Source organism: Manis javanica, chromosome 3 (assembly GCF_040802235.1).
Source record: "Manis javanica isolate MJ-LG chromosome 3, MJ_LKY, whole genome shotgun sequence".
NCBI lineage: Eukaryota > Metazoa > Chordata > Mammalia > Pholidota > Manidae > Manis > Manis javanica.
The window spans coordinates 92,518,231-92,539,830 of NC_133158.1; the positions used below are offsets into that span (position 1 = coordinate 92,518,231).

At 36.2% G+C, this 21,600-nt stretch overlaps 1 protein-coding gene across 3 annotated transcripts in view; it reads left to right on the forward strand.

The window, feature by feature from the left end:
* Window positions 1-1,432: 1,432 nt before the first annotated feature.
* GBE1 (1,4-alpha-glucan branching enzyme 1) overlaps window positions 1,433-21,600 on the forward strand; it is a 269,204-nt gene continuing 249,036 nt past the window's right edge. For all 3 annotated transcript variants that reach the window (XM_037001651.2, XM_037001652.2, XM_073231803.1), the window contains exon 1: window positions 1,433-1,600. In XM_037001651.2, coding sequence (XP_036857546.1) covers window positions 1,467-1,600 — 134 coding nt within the window. In that variant the 5' untranslated portion in view covers window positions 1,433-1,466. The remainder of the gene's footprint in view (window positions 1,601-21,600) is intronic.

Here is a 21,600-nt window from a genome sequence, read left to right on the forward strand (position 1 = left end):
GTGAGAGATGAAAGCATCCAGGGTAAGAGTGATAGCAGCAAAGACGAGAAGACTTATTCAGTTTGTTTTGGAGATAGTTACTTTAGGTCTCTCATGCAGCTAAATGGATATTTCAGTAAGCAGGTGGTGATACGAACCTGGTTTTCTGAAAAAAATTTAGTATTGGAGATACACATCTATGAGTCTATAGGATATCCTGCTTCTGAGTTTCAGGTGTTGTTTGTAGTTTACAAACGTCATATTCACGGAAATATGCCTTTCTAAAGGTGGTCCTAGTCCTCCACTCTTTCAACTTGAGGTCCTCTGTAACTAGATTTCTTATCAAGTTCTTTCTAAAAAGAAGTTATAAAATTCAAGATCAATGCTCATCAACACTCTTCCTTCTCAATAGCCTCTAGGATTCTCCACACTCAGATCTCAAAAAGGGGCAGATACCCTCAAGCCGCCCAAGTTTCTATGTGCAAAGCAGCTTGGAAACTCCTGGGTTGATGGGTCAAATTCTCTTGTACAATTCTATTCTTAAAAAAAGATCATTGCGCTAGAAGCCAGTTACCGGGAAAGAAAGAATATACGGAAATTCCAAGTGGGGGAGCCTACATAAAGTCCTCCATTCTTAAGCCAAGAGATTTCTTGAGTCACACAGTTGAATTCCAGCTTCATCTTCTTTCCTATACCACTTGTGGTAGCAAGGATAGTTTAATTGTTGAAAAGTTTATTACATTATAAGCAAAATGTTCTTTAACCAAAAAAAAAAAGGCCCCCCCTTTCTTTTGGAGGTACGGGGAATGGGAAATGTTCTTGCCATGACTTCAGTTCTCAGCTGTTCAAGAACAGTGGAGTTAACTGTGGGATGATTCCGGGATCCCGCTTCTTTTGGTTAACTTAAGGAGATAAAATTCTGGTCAGTAAATGGTTATTAGCATTTCAACGGTATGACTATATCCATACTTGACTATTCTCCTCACTGTGAATTTACTTGATGTCTGAAACGCTGCCCTAAGAAGAAATTCTACTTTAAAGATCACTTCCCCCCAAAAAATACATATATACATATACATATATGTATATGTATATATGTATATGTATATATGAAGGGGATGCCGCCACCGGCACTTATTTAAAGAAAGCGGAGAGCTTGCTCCGGAGGAAAGAACGGGCGCGGGCCCAGGAGGAGGGCACCGGGCTCGGCGGACACCAGGTGCGAGCGGCGGGAGGCGGAGGGGCCTCGGCGCCTCCTCCCAGCCCGGACGTGCGTCCGGGATCACCCGGGTCCCGCTCCTCCCCACCGGCGGGGGGAGTGCGGGCAGGCGGCCGCTCTCTCCGGCTATAAAGGGCCCTGGACTGCCGCGGCTCGCCTCGGCTCGCCTCGGCTGAGCGTCCTTCGGCTCCGCCCTCGCCGCCTTCCTTACGCAGGAGCTGCAGTTCCCGCTCAGGCTCCACTCGACCCTCTCGGGCCTCGGCGGAAGATGGCGGCTTCGGCGGCTCGAGCCGACTGCTCCGAGGCGGCCCTGGCTGAGGCGAGGGCGGATGTACCCGAACTAGCCCGACTTCTGGAGATCGACCCGTATCTGAAGCCCTTCGCCCTTGACTTCCAGCGCAGGTACAGCCTGAACCCCCTCAGAGTTCTTCACTGCGTGCCACGGCCTGGCCGAGAGCGGCTGCCCATTTTCCCGAGCTGGCGCGAGGTTCGGGCCGCCAGGGGTTCCTGCGCGCGCAGCCCCGCCCCGCGCCGGTCCGCCCCGCCCCGCGCCGCGCCACCCGCGCCGGCCCCGCCCCCAAGCCTCGTGGGGCAGCCACTTCTCAGTGTGGGCGTCAGGTCGGTCCCGAGGATTGGGTCCCGGGGATTAGGTCCCGTGGCTGCCGGAGTTGCGGTTGACAACTCTGGTTCCGGGACGAGAGGTGGAAGCGCGGAACAAACTCTCATCATCCGCTTCCCTCTCCCTTTGAATCGGCGGCTTTGCGCCATTGGGTACGTGCCCTGGCTCAGCCCTGGCTTCCTGAGGGAGGCGCTGATGCAGAGTGAGGTTCTCTGCAGGTTTTCTTACCTTTCCCTGCACCAGCGTGCGCGAAACAGCGTGGGTAATCGCGCACTTAAAATTTTCCAGTATATTGCATGGCAAATACTGGGATTTTATATCCAACAGGATGATTTTAAACAGTTTTTGTTCTTTCTTTGTTATATTCCTTTCTTGGGGAAGGTTAAGCCTGTCTAGGTCACTTAATTTTTCTCCTTTGGGCCAACATTGATGAGTAAACGTACAGCGACATTTGTCAGCAATATTCATCAGTGTCTGTCATTGGCATCCTGAAGAGGGAGAAAGCAGAGGAAAGCAAAACTTTTAGACGCCGTTTTAGGATGTCTAAGCTTTAACTTGTCTCCTATCACGCTGTAGCAAAGTAGTTTACCACAGTCAAGTTGCTGGGATAGTAGTTTTAGTAGTCAACCCAACTTAAAAAGTATAGCTTTTAGGATTAAAATATTTGTTATACTAGTTAAAGTAATTACATTTGTGAAATAAGCACACTGATATAACGATTTCTGTCCTTTTAGCAGAGTCACTCGAGAATGAAAACTACCATGACAACAGAGTATATATAGATAGTCAAATTTTCAAGTAGTAGAAAACATTTAGCTAGTTGCTGGGAAGAAAATTCCTTGAGGGTAATGACACACGGTTGATACGGAATTAGAAAAAAAAAAGAAATTAGTTGCATGACCTGGCATTGTCAATTATACCTGCATTCAATTCAGCAACTTTATTAAGGATCCCTATCAACAAAAAGTAAAGGATGCAAAATTGAGCACAAAATCTCACTCCTGGGCTTTATATCCTAATGAATGAGCCCTCCTCAAAGTAGTCAGTCACCTTGACCTGTGGGCTCACTTAATCAGATGATTGGGAGGTTATACAATCCATCTGGGGAGCAGCCTTCTGAAATTGCTACAGTATTTACAATATTATAATTTTAAAGAAACTTGGTAATTTTCATAATTCAAAGTTGTCTGTGATTTAGAAACAATTTTAGATTTAGAGTTCAGAGCAAATGGTGGTGGTCAGACTTTTTAGATGTGCTTATTGATACTAATTTAATTGTATGTTTTGTAAAATGAAACAAGGCATTTCTGAAATGAGAGTTTGGAAGTGTTTTGTCTGTTTCCTCCTCCTTTCAAAAAATAATCACAAGCAGACAAACATCCCTTATTAAGTGTTTCTTTCATGTAATTCATTTCAACTCCTCTGGGACTGAAGCAGTTTGATCTTCTTTCATGGTTTGTCAAAAGTAATGAGAGGGACAAAAGCCAGAATGAAGTGGTAGCAATCCAGTCTTCTTGGTGAAGAGGTGGGTTCAGTGCACCCTTGTGTCTCATTCTGACTTGGATTCTACTTCTAGCCTTGGTTCTGAGTAATTGCCATTTTCCAGCACACATGTTCCTTTTAGGCATATCAAACAGTAATTTAGCATTTGGAAATAGTAACTTTTACCGTTAACACTTGAGGGAATAAAAAATTCCACTTTCATAAAATTTGGTCCTGGTTTTTTCCCCCTATTTTCTTGTTATTTCTAATAACCCATTTGGGCAGTGTGTCTTTGGTCTAATACAAATATATAACCAGTCAAATAGCACAGTATGCTTCCTAAGGAGTATAGAAAACTTAGGGTACTAACAACAGTGTATAAGAAAGTGATGGGGGAGGCAGTTTCTTCTCACTGATGGGCTTCCTTATACTTTTCCAACCAATGTATCTTTATTACAAATTCTGTTATATTCATTTGTTGTTCTTGTTAACCTTCTCTGAAACTGTAAGAATGTTGAATCAAGTATGAGAATTAGTTACTCATTACTCTGACATGAAATAAAAATTAATACATTAGTACTAATGTGTGTATGATAGCCCTATGATACCATATTAATTACCTCCTAAGACGGGATTTTCCTCTTGACTTTGTTTTTTGCCTGCTATTTATACTGCAATTAGTCATCATAATTCCAACATTTTGGGTTGCTTTTTAAAACAACAAAATATCATTGCCCCACATTACATGTCAGTGTGAGTCAGGCCTTTCTCATGGGCGTCACTCAAGGATGTAGACTGATGCAAGCTTGGTTTTAAAACATGCTTCTACAATGTTAGTGGCAAGAAGTAGAGAACATGTTGAACTCTTTCTTACAGCTTTTGCTAGCAGTGAGTCACTTTTGCTGATATATTATATTGGCCAGCGCAAGTCAAATGTGATTTCTGAGCCATGCCTGTGGAACAGAGAACTGACATTTATGAACAGCCTGAAGAACAACACAGTCGCAGTAACACTTGTACCATCCGTTTAAAGCTTACACAGTACTTCATTTTGGTGTCTTATAAATGAGTATATAACTGAACATGTATAAAATATAAAACTCAACATGTATAAAATTGAGCTTATGTTTTTTCATCTCAAACCTGTTTGTCCCTTTATACCCTATCTCACTCAGAGTGTGGTATCCTCATCTACCAACTGCTCAAGCCTAACACTTAAGACTTATCCTTAATTATTCCTCACCCTTCCTTCCTTTAAGTCTAGTCAATTGTAGCTCCGAACTATTTATCAGCCATGTGCTACTGTATACTCCTACTACTATCATCCTACTCAAGTTGCTACCAGCTCTTGCCTGATTTACAAAAAACAGCCTCGTAATTGTTCCCCCTTAGATCTTTTCAACAATTCCCCATGGCTTTTAAGGTATAGTACAGACTCCTTCTTATGACAAGTTTCTGTATTATCTGGTCCTTGTCTACCTTTCCAGTCTCATCGTTGGACCCTTCTCACTCTGTATCATGTAACCAGCAGAGGCCTAAGGGTACAGAGGCAGCTGGGATGTCACCCTTCTGTGGTGACACTAAAATGTCACTAGAATAAATTGGAAATATGGCATCTGTTTTACACATGCACCCCTTTTTTAAATATTGAAGATTTCATTTTGTAAAGGCTTGCAAGAAGTTAAGGGGTCTAGAAAAGTCACTGAATAAAAGGCAAGCGATATCAAGAACCAGAAACATTTTCTGGACTTTTATCAGGCAAGTGACTTGCTTAGCAGAAATGAATTAATAACTTAATCTTTTTTGGTGTTTAATTTTTATTAGTAGAAGATAATTTTTTCTACCCTTTAAAATACATATTTAACGAATGCTTAAAGAATGTCAGTTTTAAGTGTGCCATAGTATCACCCTGTCTTGGATGCGGCATGTTTTGGTCTAGCTGTGGGTCCAGCTACACTTTTGTACATGCGTTTCTCCTGCTTGATACAGACTTTGCTTCTATCTTGCAAGTTTCTATACATGCTTCAGGATACAGCTTAGAGATATATAATATGCCTTCCCTGAATTCTCCCCATCCTTAAACCTTCTTACAGGCTGGGTAAGGGGCCTCACCTCTTGTCTACCACCTTGAACACCCTCATCCTAAGGGCGGTCATCCATTGTAATGTGTTCATTTTTCTGTTCTTTTGTATCCACTACTAGATTATTTGCTCCCACAGGTGGACAATTTCTGTTTCGTTTTGCTCAGTATTGTATTCGCAGTCCCTAGAACCGTAACTAGTTTATAGGAAAGAGGATGATACTTGCATGAGCAAAGGACTGAATGAATGTCTTCCAAACTTTTTTTTTTTTTTTTTCACTTTTCAATACCAGTGAATCTCAGGTCAACTCACCTCAAGCTAAAAATGTTGGCAGTTCTGGGATGGACAGAGAAGAAGTGGTAGTTACCAGAAGGTTATGTGTGACAATGCAAGGAAGGGGAATATAGGTTTAAGTAAAGAGCTAAAGATAACCAGAGAAAATCAAGAAAATTATTAATTAGATATTCCCATACTCCACAGAGACTAAAGGTTTAATCACTGAAGGAATATTCATTTGATAGAGCCTGGGGTCAAAATGTGTGCCCAGGATGGAAGGTGAGGCCCCCCCCCACCCAGTGTGTGAAGTATTACATTACAATGAACGTCTCTAGTTAGAAAAGAAAATAGCTTTTACATTGGTATCTAATCAAAATTGGAGAATAGTTTGGATTTAGTGGGTCAGCAGTCACACCAAAAATTGATTCTCACAGCAATGAAATTTTGTATCATAGCTGAATGATTTACTTGTTTACTCAGTCCCTGGCCAGGTTTTGGGCCTTAAAGAAAGTCAAATGTCAGTGATTCTAGAAGGCAGGGAATAATGGGAAGATTACAAAATGTACCTGGCATGCTCTTCTGTACTAGTGGATTTACCTGCCCTTTGCAGCTGAGATCTGCAGTAACTCCAGACTCACTCTTGAATTCTCACTAGTGATTGGCAAAAGGTTCTAACCTCTTCGCATTTTCAAAGTGCTTTAAAAAGACTTGTTGGAGCATTTTGGTTTTAGTTTAGGTTGTGAGGCCTGCTGCATCACCTCCTGAGAAGTGACTCTTTATGTTGTAACTTCTTAGAGGATTCAATTCATCTCCCACCGAGCTGGCCCTAGTTAGCCAGTGAGATGATGCAGTACTTCTGAAATATGCTATTGTTTTAAACTCATAAGCATATCATGCTGCTTTTTGAAGGCATGTATTTTTAAACCTTAATTATATATTTGTAGATATTAAACGAAAACATGAAAGTGTTTTCATTGGAGAGAACTGCTGCTACCAGGTACCTTTCTTTATAAAATAAGATTATTTTTTACTAAAGAGTAGATTCTCTTTTTGTGGTGATGTGTACTCATCAGAAGGTGCTCACCACTGTTTTGAATCCAGGGTTCTTTTATGTTTAATATCCAAAAGCAGCCCTATTCTGTTTTGTGTTTAAGGTAACCCAGCATAATAATAAAAGGTAAAACTCTACATTAAACATGTTATTATACAATCTACATACATTAGTTTATTATATAATTCCATTGCAGTTTATTCGGCATTTAATTTTTGATGACTAACTTGTAAAGCTTAATTGGTTTTTGATGTTTAAATGATTGGAATAATTTAGATTTTAAATTTCGTTTTTTCATATACAAAATGGGAAAAAAGTATAAAAATATTTCTGTGTCTGTGTTTGAAAATACAAGAGCAACATGAGGCTTGAATTTTATCTCTCATGAGTGCAAATAGCTTTGAATTTGAAGGCAAATGAATCAACCTTTGTGAACCACAGTTTCTTCATCTGTAGGTGGATAGATGGGAACCACCTTGATGGGGTGTCTTGAGGACTAGGAATATATGTAGAGATCCTCAGTAAATACATAATAGTTATTTGATGATGATATTACTAACAAATTAACCTTGTTAGTTAATTAACTATTTTAACTATTTTAATTTTTAAATTATTTTCAGAATATTTTATTATTGTTAGTTTCTTTAATTCTGTATCCTGAAATTAGCCATCTGATAAATAACAAGACCAGAAATTCCCCACAATTTTTCATTTTGCTGGGTAACAGCATCTTTTCATTATAGGTTTCCCTCTTTTCCCTAGTAGAGCCATTGTGTGAATGTGGTGAGGAGGTAGTAATTTTAATCATAATCTAATAGAGAAGGAAAAGAATATGTTTAAACTTTGATCCTTAATTTGGAGAGGAAATGATAAGGCAATTGCCAGTTTACTACAAGCTGAAGGGACGACGAATCCAGGGTAAAGTAAGCACACATCTCCCTTTATTGAGACAGGTAACTGCTAGCCTTCAGAAACTCACAATCGCTCTTCTCTTGATCTTCCTTTTCAGCCTTTTCTCCTCTTTCATGTGACTGCTAAGTGTTCATATTCTTGGGCATCAAACGCTGCAGGGATTTTCTTCCTTGTGAGCTCTGCATGGCTGGAGTAGTGGTCATACCGAGTTTACTAATAGCAGGAATAACTTTGAAAATAAGAAAAATATATAATAGCAGCTTAAAAATTTGAAAATAAAAGAATTGTCTAGTGAAGTCTAAACATATAATCTATAAATGAGAAGAATATTTAAATCCTATGTCTTTATCTTTTTTTATTTGATGATTTCAGGTATTTTCAATATGTTTGTTTTTGCAGTAAGATGCATAAAACAAAGGAATGGGATAGCCATGTGTATTTTAATAGATCCACTGATCAGTAAATTACAGTGAGTCGCAATCTCTGGTATGTACTATAGGTCTGTAATCTAAACTATGATAATCAGAAACTAAGTCTACAAATATACTTCTTATATAGGTAGCCTGGAAGTTTTCCAAATAATTTATTTAGTAAGAGATAATTAAATATTTCCTTTACCAATGAAATCATGTTACTCAATATCATCAATGTAATTTATTTTCATTTTCATAAATCTTAAGCAACTAGCTACAGGTTATATTTAATTATGAATAACAGCATAATGCAGATACATTCTCCATTACAGAAACATCTTAAAATAAGTTATACTTTTAGGTCTTTGTAACAGAAACCCAAAATACCCTCAATTAGCAGAAAATCCCATGCACTCTAAGTTATTGAAATAGAGATTTGTATTTCTCACCAAGAAGATGAAAGGGAGAAGTTTGGGCCTTAGCATGGAACTATCCTTTATATCTTTCTGCTCTAAAACATATGGTCTTTATCCTTATGCTTAGAAGATGGTGGGACATATCTAGGCTTCACATCCATCTTCCTAGAAGTAATATGTTTGTGCCAGGTCACTATGTCCATTTTAGCCAAGCATATGTTAGTTTTCTGTAAACTCCATGTAAAAATTGACCAGAACTGTCCCATGGTTATCCTTAGTTGAAAGTAAGCCTGGAAAATCAAAGCTTTTAGTGGCGCACACATCTTCCTGAGAAATGTCCTTCTACCTCACCCATCACAGCTTCTCAGAGCTCTTTCCCTTGCTTCAAAGAAGAGACTACTTCTGGCTAATGGTGTAAGTCCCAGTGAGAGACCATGTTATGGTTCCCCATACCGCCTTATATACACATCCTGTGCATTTCTATTCTTCCCGAAAGAAAGCTACAGCCTTGTTCCTCAATTTCACCAAGCCCTGGGTCATGGCTTTCACTTTTAGAACTGATGTGTTGGTTTTCTGGACTCTTTTCCTTGGGAAATGTAGAGATTTCAGGCTGCTCTGGTCCAAAATGAGCTGATTACTCTCCTCAGCTACCTGGCCCCACAATGTGGGAGCACCATTATCTTCTCTTTTTAATTTCATAGATATTTTACTTTTCAAAATATATGAGAATGTTTTGAGAGGAAATGAGTTTTTAATTACTAATAGTTTTCCTGTGTCCTCTTGGGCTCATTAAAAAATGGTCTGATTTATTTTTAAGTGCTTTGGAGAATGTAGTTTTTGTGATATTACAAAGAACTAAATTAAATATGTCAATTTATGCTCAGTCTTTAAAACATGAATTCTTTTGTCATCTAATGGCATACAAGTTTATGGGCTTTAATATTATACCTTTCTATGCTTTTCTTTTTAAAACTTTAGATGTGTAACTGTTTCTTCAGAACATACGTACTACAGACTTTACATATAAATACAGATTTAATCATCATAGGTAAGTCTAGTGATTTGTCTTTGACAATAGGACTTAAGAGCAATTTGTGGAAGAATGTGATTTTTCTTTGACATCAGAATAGGAGATCAATCATGTGTCTGGGGTCATAGTTTTCTTTCCTAAGAGGTTATAGGTCTATTATCCATGATCATTCTGTATTACTATTTGGAGATCATGAGTAACTAATGTCTGAGTTACTATTACTTTTTAATTGTTTTACACTCTTCTCTCAAGATGATTGGTTATTTTTCCAGGGTTCACAAACAAAGTCTGTGGTTTGATATAAATATGGTTTGAGGCTCACAAACAAGTTCATGCTTGTCATTTCCACGTTTTATTTATTTTTTTATCTTTCTGCATTAAAAATCCCTGATATTTTTGTTATTTCATTTGTGCATTTTTGTTTGTTTACACATGGGAATCTTCCATTCTTTCGGCCACTCAGTTGGCAGTGCTGTATCTGTTTTTTAATTGTGCTTGCTAGTGATAGAAATGTAGTGAAACTAACAGGTCTGTTTTTGCTTTACTTCCCTAAAGTGCCCTTTACTGAAAACTATATGCTATCCATGTAGTATCAGGTAAACCTCTGCTCATAAATAAAACACATGAACTGGAAGTACATAGAAGCAAGAGTGTTATAATGATCGAAGTTTTGTTGTAGGAAGTCTAAAATACCTTTAAAGTTTTAGGACATTTAAAAATATAGAGAATCTTAAGAATTTGATGTGTGTTAGACTGAATTAAAAAAATAAAAACTTTTTTGAAATAAGTACAGCTTCACAGGAAGTTGCAAAAATAGTTGAGAGAAGGCTCTTCAAGCTTGCTCCAGTGATAATTATCTTGCATAGCTCCGTTGCAGTATCAAAGCCAGGAAGTGGACATTGATACAATCTACAGACCTCACAGATTTCACCAGTGTTCACCCCATAGTTATTTGTATGGTGCACTGCTTTGCAATTTTATTACAAGTATATGTTAATGTAACCATCATCGCAATCAAAGATACAAAACTGTTCCTTGCCATAAAAGAACTCCCTCTTTCCTTTATACTCATACACTATTCCTTCTCCCCAGATCCTTAAACCTTTGGCAATTTCTGATCTGTTTTTCATCTCTATAATTTTTGTTTTAATTTTTAGAACATTATATAAGTTAAATCATATAATATGCAATCTATGGAGTTTGGTTTTTTTCACTCAGCATAATGCCCTTGAGCTCCATCCCAAATGCATATATCAATAGTTCATTCCCTTTTGTCACTGAATAATATTTAATTGTGTGGATGTACCACAGTTTGTTTATCCACTTACCTGTTGAAGGACGCTTGTGTTGTTTCCAGGTTTTAGTTATTAAAAATACTGTAGTAAAGCTAAGATATGAATATTTATTTCTCTGGGAAAAATGCCTAGGAGTGTGATTGCTGGGTCATATAGCAAGTGTATGTTTAGATTTGTAAGAAATTGCCAATTAGCCTATTTATAAGAAATATGCCAAACTGTCCATAGTGCCTGTGCCATTTTGTATTCCAACCAGAAATGCATGGGGGTATCCAGTTTATCTGCATTCTTACCAACATTTGGTATAGTCAATTTTTGTACTGTTAGCTGTTCTAATAGGTATGTAGTGATGTATCATCGTGGTTTTAATTTGCCCATCTTTTAACTGTATTGATATCTCTTTTTTTACCTTTGATTTTTGGGACTTCTTTATATGTTTTATATATTTGGGATTTCTAGATGCAAGTCCTTTGTCAGATTTGTTTGGCAAATATTTTCACCCATGTGTTGTTTGCCTTTTGATCTTCTAAACAAGGTCTTTCACAGAATAGAAGTTTTAACTTTGATAAAGTCTAGTTTTATTGATTTAAAGATACAAAACTGTTCCTTGCCATAAAAGAACTCCCTCTTTCCTTTATACTCATACACTATTCCTTCTCCCCAGATCCTTAAACCTTTGGCAATTTCTGATCTGTTTTTCATCTCTATAATTTTTGTTTTAATTTTTAGAACATTATATAAGTTAAATCATATAATATGCAATCTATGGAGTTTGGTTTTTTTCACTCAGCATAATGCCCTTGAGCTCCATCCCAAATGCATATATCAATAGTTCATTCCCTTTTGTCACTGAATAATATTTAATTGTGTGGACTGGGCTTTTGTTGTTGTGTGTGAGAGCTCATTGCCTAGCTCTAGGATCTGCAGAATTCCTCTAATGTTTTTTGTAGAAGTTTTATTGTTTTACATTTTACACCTAAGTCTATGACCCATATTGAGTTAATTTTTGTATAAAGTTTTTTTGAGGCATATGTCAAGGCATATGTCATTTAATTGCCTATGATTACTTAATTCCTTTTTCAGATCATAAACTGACAGACTTGCATTGGGGAACCACCTGACCAAAGTAAATTAGTCTTTATTCATGTCTCACTGAAATACAGGAACAATGACAATTTTTTATATATATTATAGATTATTGCAGGCAGTGGGAACTAATTAACCTATCAATTTTCTCACTTCTAATATCTTATTTTGACTTTTGGTTATTATCATAAGGCAGCCACAAAAGTTTAGGAAGCAGGGGAAAAATAATTTGTGAAATAGACAAGAATTTATTCCCAAGTAGTTACCTCATGTTAGAATTTTTTCAGTTTTGAGTTTTTAAATTTTTTCTGTTGTATCATAACAATATTTATTTATATTCCATACATATATAGATATTAACCTGTGTAGATTGAATTTGTATATTTAATCTGACTTTTAAGATTTTTTAAAAATTTCATACCTTATACTCAAAATGTACTCATTTTTTGGTATCATATATTCTTTAGTTCCATATTATAAAAAATACTGTTTTTATTATCCATTGTGTCTGTTTACTTGACTTAAATGACAAGTCTCCGAAATTTTTTTATGTTAATACTCTCATTTTTAGGAATGAATTTGTTAAATGCTAAGATAATGTTTAATATTTCCTAATATTAGTTGCTTTTTATCTAACTACAGTTAGCCTTTAGTTTATTTCAATCCTAGTATTTACTTTGATGTTTATCAGGACTTGTGATACTAATATAATAGAAATCAGAGCATGTCAATTTCCAAACAAATTGCTTAGTTGTTGAGAAAGTGTGTAATGAAGTTATCATATCATTGCCACAGCTTTTGTTGCTTTAAAGTGAAAGTGTACTTGCAAAACTGGTTGAGTTGCAAAATGTGTTTGTGTAAGAATTCCCACATTATGTAAGAACTGAAGCTTCTGAAAAAGTTTATCAGTCATATTTGATAACATGTCAGTGTGTTTCTTTTAACAGTTAAGCCAACTTTGGAGGATTTTGGACTATTTTTAGAGGCGGTGAGGCAATTCCTAAGGAAGCTAAGGGCTCCCATTCTGAATGAATCAGGGGGACATTTTGATGAGTGTCACCTAGTCAGGAGAGTCCCAGGAATCAAGTGAAATGCCTCTTCCTGACCCCACCCTAAGTGTCTCACCTAGATCAGCACTATCTAATAGAGTATAATATGAGCCACACGTGTAACTTCAAATTTTCTAGCAGTCATATGGGAAAATGTAAAAAACATATAAAATGACTTTTTATAATATGTATTATTTAACCCAGTGTATTCAAAATTTTGTTTCAACATATAATTTTAAAAAAGTTAATGATATTTTACATTTGTTTTCATAGTAAGTTTTTGGAATCTGATGTGTATTTTGCACTTAACAGTGCTTTTCAATTGGATTAGCAGTATTTCAAGTTCTCAAATACCGTTTGTGGCTAGTGGCTACCATACTAGCAAAGTGAGGCTTAGGTTATATATTTGGAAAAGAAGCATTTATAGAAAGAGTTAGCATGACCCAGAAAGACACTGAAGGGGGAAGGTTAAGGAGGAGAAAGGTTCAGTCAGCTCTGTGTTCATAATTATGGAGGCAAGTATTCCCATAGAGGTTCTGATGTTGCCTATGAGAGGGAGTCAGCAATTAATTGACTGGCGACTTTTTTCGTACTTGAGGAGAGCCAAACGGATGCTGTCTTAAATAGAAACAAGGTGATTTGCCTCATTGTTAATTAATTGGGGCTGACTTACAAAGCTCTGTTTCCCCAAGTTTTTTGAAATGGCTTGTCCACATTGCCCTTTTCATTTAGGTGATTCTAATTTATTTAATATTTTCATATGCTAAATGCTTCACATCTGTCCCATAAAACAAAAACTAAACCAAAACACAAGTCAAACCATAATACAAACAGCCGAAGTGAATCTGGTCCTTTTGTTAGAGTCACTGAAATCAGGAGCTCCTCCTGTGTGCTCTCATAGTCCTAGACCTTTCAGGATAGGCTAATCTCATTTGGACTCTGCCCAGGTAACAGCTGTCTCTAACTTTCTTGTCCCAAGAATATTGCTTGTACGATCTCATTATGACTTGCATTATTCCTGAGTTGGTCTCTGCTTGTATGAGACGAGGGTTGGAAGGATTGCTCCTTGAGCACCGTTCATACTGTAGACAGAGTGGTGGATGTGTGTGTGTGTGCCTGAACACTTGTGCCTTGTGTTTATACCCTTCTCTTCATTACTTGTTTTTCTTATTTCTTCTATATGGTAGTTTCTTCAGTGTTTATACTTTTTACTTATTGTGCCCCTACTCACTTGCATACTTAATAGTTAACCTTGTAATAATAGTTTAAAACATTATCATTTAAAAAAGATTTTGCTCTTATAAGGTGTTAAATCAGATTCTTCCTATGGAAGGCTGTTTTCCTTCTCTCTTCAGTATTGTGTTTTAGCTGATCAGTATATGCTGACTCACTGAGCATCCTTGGGATGGCTGTATGTGTTTGAATGTAAGAAGAGAAGAATGTATTTAGGGAACACATTATTGTCTCGTAGGTGTTTTCCATGGATCTTAGAATAGAGGTTTATACTCAAGGGTGGCTTTGCAAATAGATATTGACTAGGGTTCTGGTCCAGCTTTTTCTATGATATTAAGAATTTAGTAGTATTTTTATAACCATAGTTGTTGGAGGGTCCCTAGAAACACTTGAAAGTAATTCGTGTATCATGTAGTGGCCTGTGGTGGGCAAAATTTCTCACATACAGATTAACCTTTCTCATGTCTGATACTACTCTGAAGAAGATTGTAAATTGTGCATTGTGCTTTTATCAAGTTGCTGTTCCCAATACAGTTAGTGTAATTTTTCATTTCCTAACAGTCCTCAGGCAATTCTATTTAACATGCTTTCTATTTCAGAACATTCTCCTATTTAAAAAACTTCCTTTGCCTCAGGCCCAACATGTTTTTCCAGCCAGGCCAGTAGTAATTTTTATCCTTGCTGGCTTCATTCACCTTCACTGTTAAAATTGTATATATTTTCTAAGAATGTCATTTTTTGTATTTATGAAATAGCAAATGCTGGGATGCCTATGCCTTCCAATTATTTCATTATTATTACTGAGAAGACATGCCTAGATTTTATTTTTATTTCAAATCTGTGTTAGTTTTCTAAATTGTAAACCAGACTGTTTTCTTAATGAATAGGATTTTAACTTTCCACTGAATTTTTAAAGTGAGCCACAAAATTTCTTGAAGAACAGTATTCACACTGGAATATGAAATTGTTTTACTGATTTTTAAAAAGTGGCATTCAGGTTCATTTAATAGATAGTGAATTTCCTTTTTAAGTGGTATCTTAAATGTAAGTAAAACAAATTATCTAGATTGCCATCCCACATGACTATGAATTGGGCTTTGTTTTGGTTTAAGATTAAGACATCGTTCTAAGTTGAGACTCTTGAACCTGCCTTTGGGTCTGACTTTGGTAATAATGACATACTCTTAGAGGGGTGTAGGCTGTTATGAGGGAAAGTTTGGAAAAAAGAGGCATCCAAGACCAAGCCTTTTTTTTCCTACTGTTAGTCACTACTGGCTTACACTGAGGTGGATTTTGAAACATTTATTATAATGTCAAGGTTTTCAAGAGATTCAAGAGATTATATATAGAGAGACTCAGTGAATATATAGAGAGAGGCCTAGGGCTAAATGAAAATTATAACTCTGGCTATGCTATGGATATGTACTATGCATTTATATATATATCATACATATTACATGTGTTATGTGTTTTTGTGTGTATGAATGGCTTTTACATCATGTCTTGACTGAGTCAGAATAAACGTTTTCCTATTCATGGTGCAAATATGGCAGAAAATGGGTATTTTCCTCTTTTGGGGGATAGTCATCATAGTGTTAAAAAGGAGAAAGAAAGAGCATATCTTTTTTGGGTTATAGTTTGCATTTTAAATTTCGTTGCTGTTCCTCTCAACTTCCATCTGTGTTGACATTTGGGAATTTTGTCATTGCTCTTTCTTAAGTAGAGTGAAAAAGCTTAAAACAGAATGTATACTTTTAAATACAGTGGAGACCCTATTAATCATCGTGATTCACTCTAGGTCTCAGTAATTTTTCTTTGGCTCACCAAAAAAAAACCCAAACTTTTTGTTGAATGAAATATTTCTCAAGTTTATAATGCTACAAGTATTATACATTATTAACAACAATTTTTGCATTGATGGAAAGTTCAGGCTGAAAATGCAATGATAAATATGAAAAGTTTAGGCACTTAATATTTTATGGCATCAAAGAGATGTTTTCATTTGGATGTCTTGTTAGCTAATTACCATTTATTAATGACATTGTGTTTTTATTTTATTTTACTTTTTAATTAAGGTTCAGTTATAACCTAGGAAACAGTAAAAATGTGGATGAGACACAAATAGCCAGATTGGATGCTGTGTGACAGTTCCTTGGCAGCATTGTCTGTATGTGTGAGTCTGTGTGTGTGTGTGTGTGTGTGTGTGAGAGAGAGAGAGAGAGAGAGAGAGAGAGAGAGAGAGAGAGAGAGAGAGAGAGAGAGAGAGAGAGATTGAGATTGAGATTGAGATTGATGGATTGATGTTGGTTGATTTATTAGTGGTCTAGACCTCAGACCAGTTACTGACAGGTTTGGCACATTGATTCCAGTTTGGACTGCTCTAACAGAACACTACAGATTGAAAAGCTCAAACAACAGAAATTTATTTCTCACAGTTCTGGAGGCTGGGAAATCCAAGATCAAGACACTGGCAGATTCAGTGTCTGGTGCCGGCCCTCTTCCTGGCTGCAGACGTCTGTCTTCTTGTATCCTCACTTGGTAGAGGGGAGGGAGAGGGGGAGGGGGAAGGGGAAGGGGAGGGAGAGGGGAGGGGGAAGGGGAAGGGGAGGGGAGGGGGAGGCCCTACCTCCTAATACTATCATATTGGGGTTAGGATTTCAAGATGTGAATTTTGGAGGCATGCAGACATTGAGTCCATGAAAATTCCCTAGACTCTTTCTAGTTCTTAATGTTTGTGGTGGATTCTTTTAGATAAAATTAGCTTTTAGACTTTAAACAAATTGTGTGTGCATGAGTGTGTGCCCCCATATTGCCAGTACTCTTACATAATAGAGCAGAAGCTCATTGTAATTTCCTAATGTAGCCACAAGCCTAGTGATCATTTAACAGAGTAATCAATTTAACAATGAGGGCTACATGATTAAAATTAGGGAGTGGTAGATTTGGGGGACCATTAAATTTAAGGACCGTGAAAGGCAAAAATGAAATAGTGCAAGTTCCCCAAAGTTTGTTATCTTCAAATTGGAGCAAGTGGGACTATTACAAGTTTCAGGGTTCCTGGGAAACAAGGCAGAGGCTTGATTACAGACGGATATAATCCATTCAATGAGTAGCATGAGAAAAGGGATAGTTAAGGTCTTTATTTCCTTAAGTTGAAATAATAATAATGAAATTATAATTTTGTAGAAAATAAAATAATTATACTTTTGTAGAAAAATAAGAACATTTTAAGAGCATTTAGTGCATTTTAGATTTTCTTATAAGAAGTGCTAACTCTGGACTGAGCAGATACAAGTGGTTGTCATACCAACAATTAAATATTCATTTTAATAATGTTTTTGACAAGGTCTAGGCCCTTTGTTTTCATCTTTCTCCTTGGCTAATTATTAGAAATCTCCAGGTGTATAGCTTATAAAGAATTAAAGGATGCAAATAATTTATAGTAGATTTTTTGTGTTTTAGTTTGATGGTTCTGTGTAGTTCAGTGTCAGAACCGGTGTCTGTTTGTGGGTGTGTTAGGTAAGGGAATATTTGCTTCTTGAGTAAATGCATACATGAAGGGTTAGTTCCTACAACATAATTTCTATATAAACTTAATAAAAGCTAACTGATAATTTAAAAAACAAATATACTTTCATTAGATATTAGCCATATTTTTGTGGTAATAGCCTTTATCCTGTTCTTGTCCTCCTGTTTGCTTTCTTCTGGTTCCATTTCTTTTCTGTGACCTTCAGTTGATTTTTCTGGATGGTCAGCCAATTAGAGGTAAAGTGGTAATAACTGATAATAACTTAGTATTATGCTCATATTTATCATATATATTTAAATGATGGTGTTTGCAGGCTAATCCAAGATCAGACATTTGAGAATTTATACAGCTTTCAGCTGTGAATGGGAGCATTTTTTAAAAAGCTGGTACCACTTTTATGTAATGCTGACCCTCAAGAAAAGCCAAAACAAAATAAAAACCCCAAAACAAACCATCATGAACTACACTGTCATGTGCTGGAGATAGCCTAACTTCTAATTATTCTTTTCCTAGTAAATGTGCTAGAGAGAGCTTTCATTAAGGGAAATTGCTGCAGTAACAAGCCAGGGTCCCATGGTAAGTCTTGGTATTGAAATGGGGAGTATTTGATAGCTTAAAGTCATTACGAAATTTTACTCTCTCTAACAGTGGGAATAGCCAACAATAGTGCATCTGGATCAACTGTGGGTCTTGTTAAACTAAAGGTGCCGTAGGTTTGGGGTGGGGCTTGTGACTACATTTTGGACAAGTTCCTAGGTGCTCCTGCTCTGCCGGACCACTTTGAGTGACAAAGTCAAGGAATGCGTGATGTTGTTGATCATTTTGACTGTCTACTTTTTTTTTTTTTCTGTTCAAACTATTACCACTTTCTTCCTTTTTGTGGTCCTTAGTTGGCAAAGCTTATTTACTTATGTTTTCAATAAAATCATAGTCTCTTAATTTATTATTAGAGTCCAAATTTCTTTTTTTTCCTGTGGTGCTTGTAATACATGAACACATGTCCCTGTCAGTCAAATTCTTGCAGATCTTTCAGCTAAGGTTAATTTTGTGTCTTTATCCCTATTTTATAATTAAGGAGACCTGTGGTATTGCTACTTTGAGTATCTCATCTAAGATAGAATTTCTCTCTATAAAGATTTAACTCAGTCTTGTTATCTTCACATTGGGCTTAAATATCCCATATTAAAACAGAGATATTCTCTTGATCATGTGATCATTTTCAGTGAGGTGGCATCGCTTCCTTTAAAGCTCATCCCTTATGTTCAGAGAGGTGTTTTGCCTGTAGAACAGAATTAACAGAATTTCACCATACTAAATCATGATTTAGACTTTCAATTTGAAAATCACTCACTTTGCCACCTGACTTTTCTCAAAATCATCCAGCATCTAGTACATTTATGTCCACAAATCCAGAGAAGGAAATGGTTCTTTTGTAATCTGCTAGAGAAAAGTAATGCAAAAAAATATACGTTTATAAACTGCTGTGTGAAAGTGGTCATTACAAAGGGAGTTTTGTACATTTTACAAAGGGGAGGGAATCTTCAGAATTATTAAGGACATAGATTTTGGGGTGATATTAGATTTGAATTTTGACTCTGCTTTGAGACTTTATTTCACTGAGCCAGGGTTTCTTCATAAGTGACAATGAAGCAAAAAATACTTACGTGCCAGTGTTGTTCTGAGGATTAACTTTGGTGGGAAGATATATTTAAGGCATTAAGAATGTTGTCTAGCAGATACCAAACTCTGAAACTTGTAGCTGTTGTTAATATTCCTTAATATCACCTTTTCTTGGAGCTCAGACAAAATCCAGGTGTAAGTTAGATAAAAATAGAAAAGTGTAGGTTGAATAAAAGCACTGTAACATATACTGGTTAATTTTTATGTTTAATTGTTTATTACATGTTATAGAAAGGCATTCTGGAAACTTAAGCAAAAGCTATGCCTAATTTAATATAATGTTAAGATATTTGTTTATAGTTAAAAATAAAAGTAAGATCATTACCAGATGTATTTTCTAAAGGAGTAGACTATATGTCAGTTCTCAAATGATGACAAGCCCAAAGTAAAAGTAAAACTGGCATAACCTATTTGGGAAGGCTCATGGAAAAGACTAGTCAATAATAAACACTCAGTAAAATCAGCTAGAGATCAGTGTAACCACATTACTGTGGTCCAAACTCACCTGGAAAAGGTGTTAACTGACTAAATATTTACCAGGCTGTGTGTTAGGTTCTAGAAAGTGTGCCTTTGTGTTTTGTTCTTCAGCAATTATTGCCTAGTTGAAGGTAATAAGAACAATGTAGTGAGAAATGCTAGTATATGAATCTTACCTGATAAACAAGATGTAAATAAATTCCTAGTTCTGGAAGGCATATACTCAGAAGTTTTTGATGAGCTTAACATGAAATATTTTGCTTGAAATATGTAAACTGGCTGGTTGATAGGCTGTCTATATACATATATACATATATACATATACATATACATATATATATATGCATATTGCGGTAATTAAAAGCTGAGGCTTGGATCAGTCAGCCTGTGTTCAAATCCCATTTCCTTGACTTGTTAGTTAGGTGACGATAAGCTATTTAACCACCCTAACCATTATTTTTTTAATCTCTAGAATGGAGATGAAAATACTAGCTTTAACTGAGATTTTGTGAGGATTAAATGAGATAACCCAGGTAAAGACTGCTTGGCAAAAAGGAAGTGTTCAGTGAATATTATTGATGATGAAGAGGAGATACGGTTGATAAAGAGATCTTAGGAGTTACTCCAGGGAAATAATTTTTATCATGCTATAGGCTGATTAGGGCAACAAGGACAAAATACATTATCATACCCAATCCCTAAAAGTTACAATTTTCTTCTAGATTTCTTTCCTTAGTTGAACGCATCCATTACCCTAACTTAAAATCAGTGCTTTCCAACATACAGTGAAGGGTCAGTCTTTTTTTTTTTTTTTCCAGAGACCGGTACTGTTATAAAATTAAAAAAAAAAAGGGTTATTAGAAAAATTAAATTTAAAAAAAAGAAACAAAAGCCCTAGTTTTAAAATTATATTTAAAAGATATAAAAATAATCCGTGCAGTTGCTTTAAAAAGTTTCTAAATGCTTACTCTTAAATTTTGTTACTTATCTCGTCATGGACAAGTGATAAGACAGCTCAGCACTGATCCATGGATCAAACATTTGAGTAGTACTGCTTCAAATTTATATATATATTATAAATGTATGTATAAATAGATATATTCATTTACTTCAAAATCATATCTATATTCACCTTTCTCTGACCGTTTACATTCATACTTGGAGATGATCATCTCTCTCTTTTAGGTAAATGGCGCTATATATCTACTCAGTAAAAATCTGTTATCATTGATTCTTCTTTTTCCTCTTTGCCCCTCCTCCCATCAGTTCATCAAGTCCTATTGAGTCTCACCATTGTTTTTCATTTTTAGTATTAACACTCTAGTCCAAGTCATCAACATTGTCTGATCCAATTTAGAACTGACCTACCTGCTTCTACTCTCCACCCTCTCCTTTCCATTTTCCGTATATCTATAAGAATGATTTCTCTAAAAAAGTAGGTCTGTTTATAACCTTTTAACATCTTTATGCTTTAATTAACTTGGCTGAAAGGTATGTAATAATTATATTTTCAAAAGGTTAGGAGTCAATTGCTGCCTTCCAGGTAAGTGATTATGGTAGCTTAGATTGGGGTTGGTGGTTGTGTAAATGGGAAAAAACCACTGATTTGAGAGATTGCCAAGTATTAAAATCAATATGAACAGACCAGAGGCATGAAGACCATTTTTAAGTTCTCTAGGGAAAGAAAAGAAGAATACTATTCTCCTCAAGATCTGCCTTTATGATTCTAAATATCTTCAGCCTCATAAGTGAGTCAGATCCTAGCCTTTCACA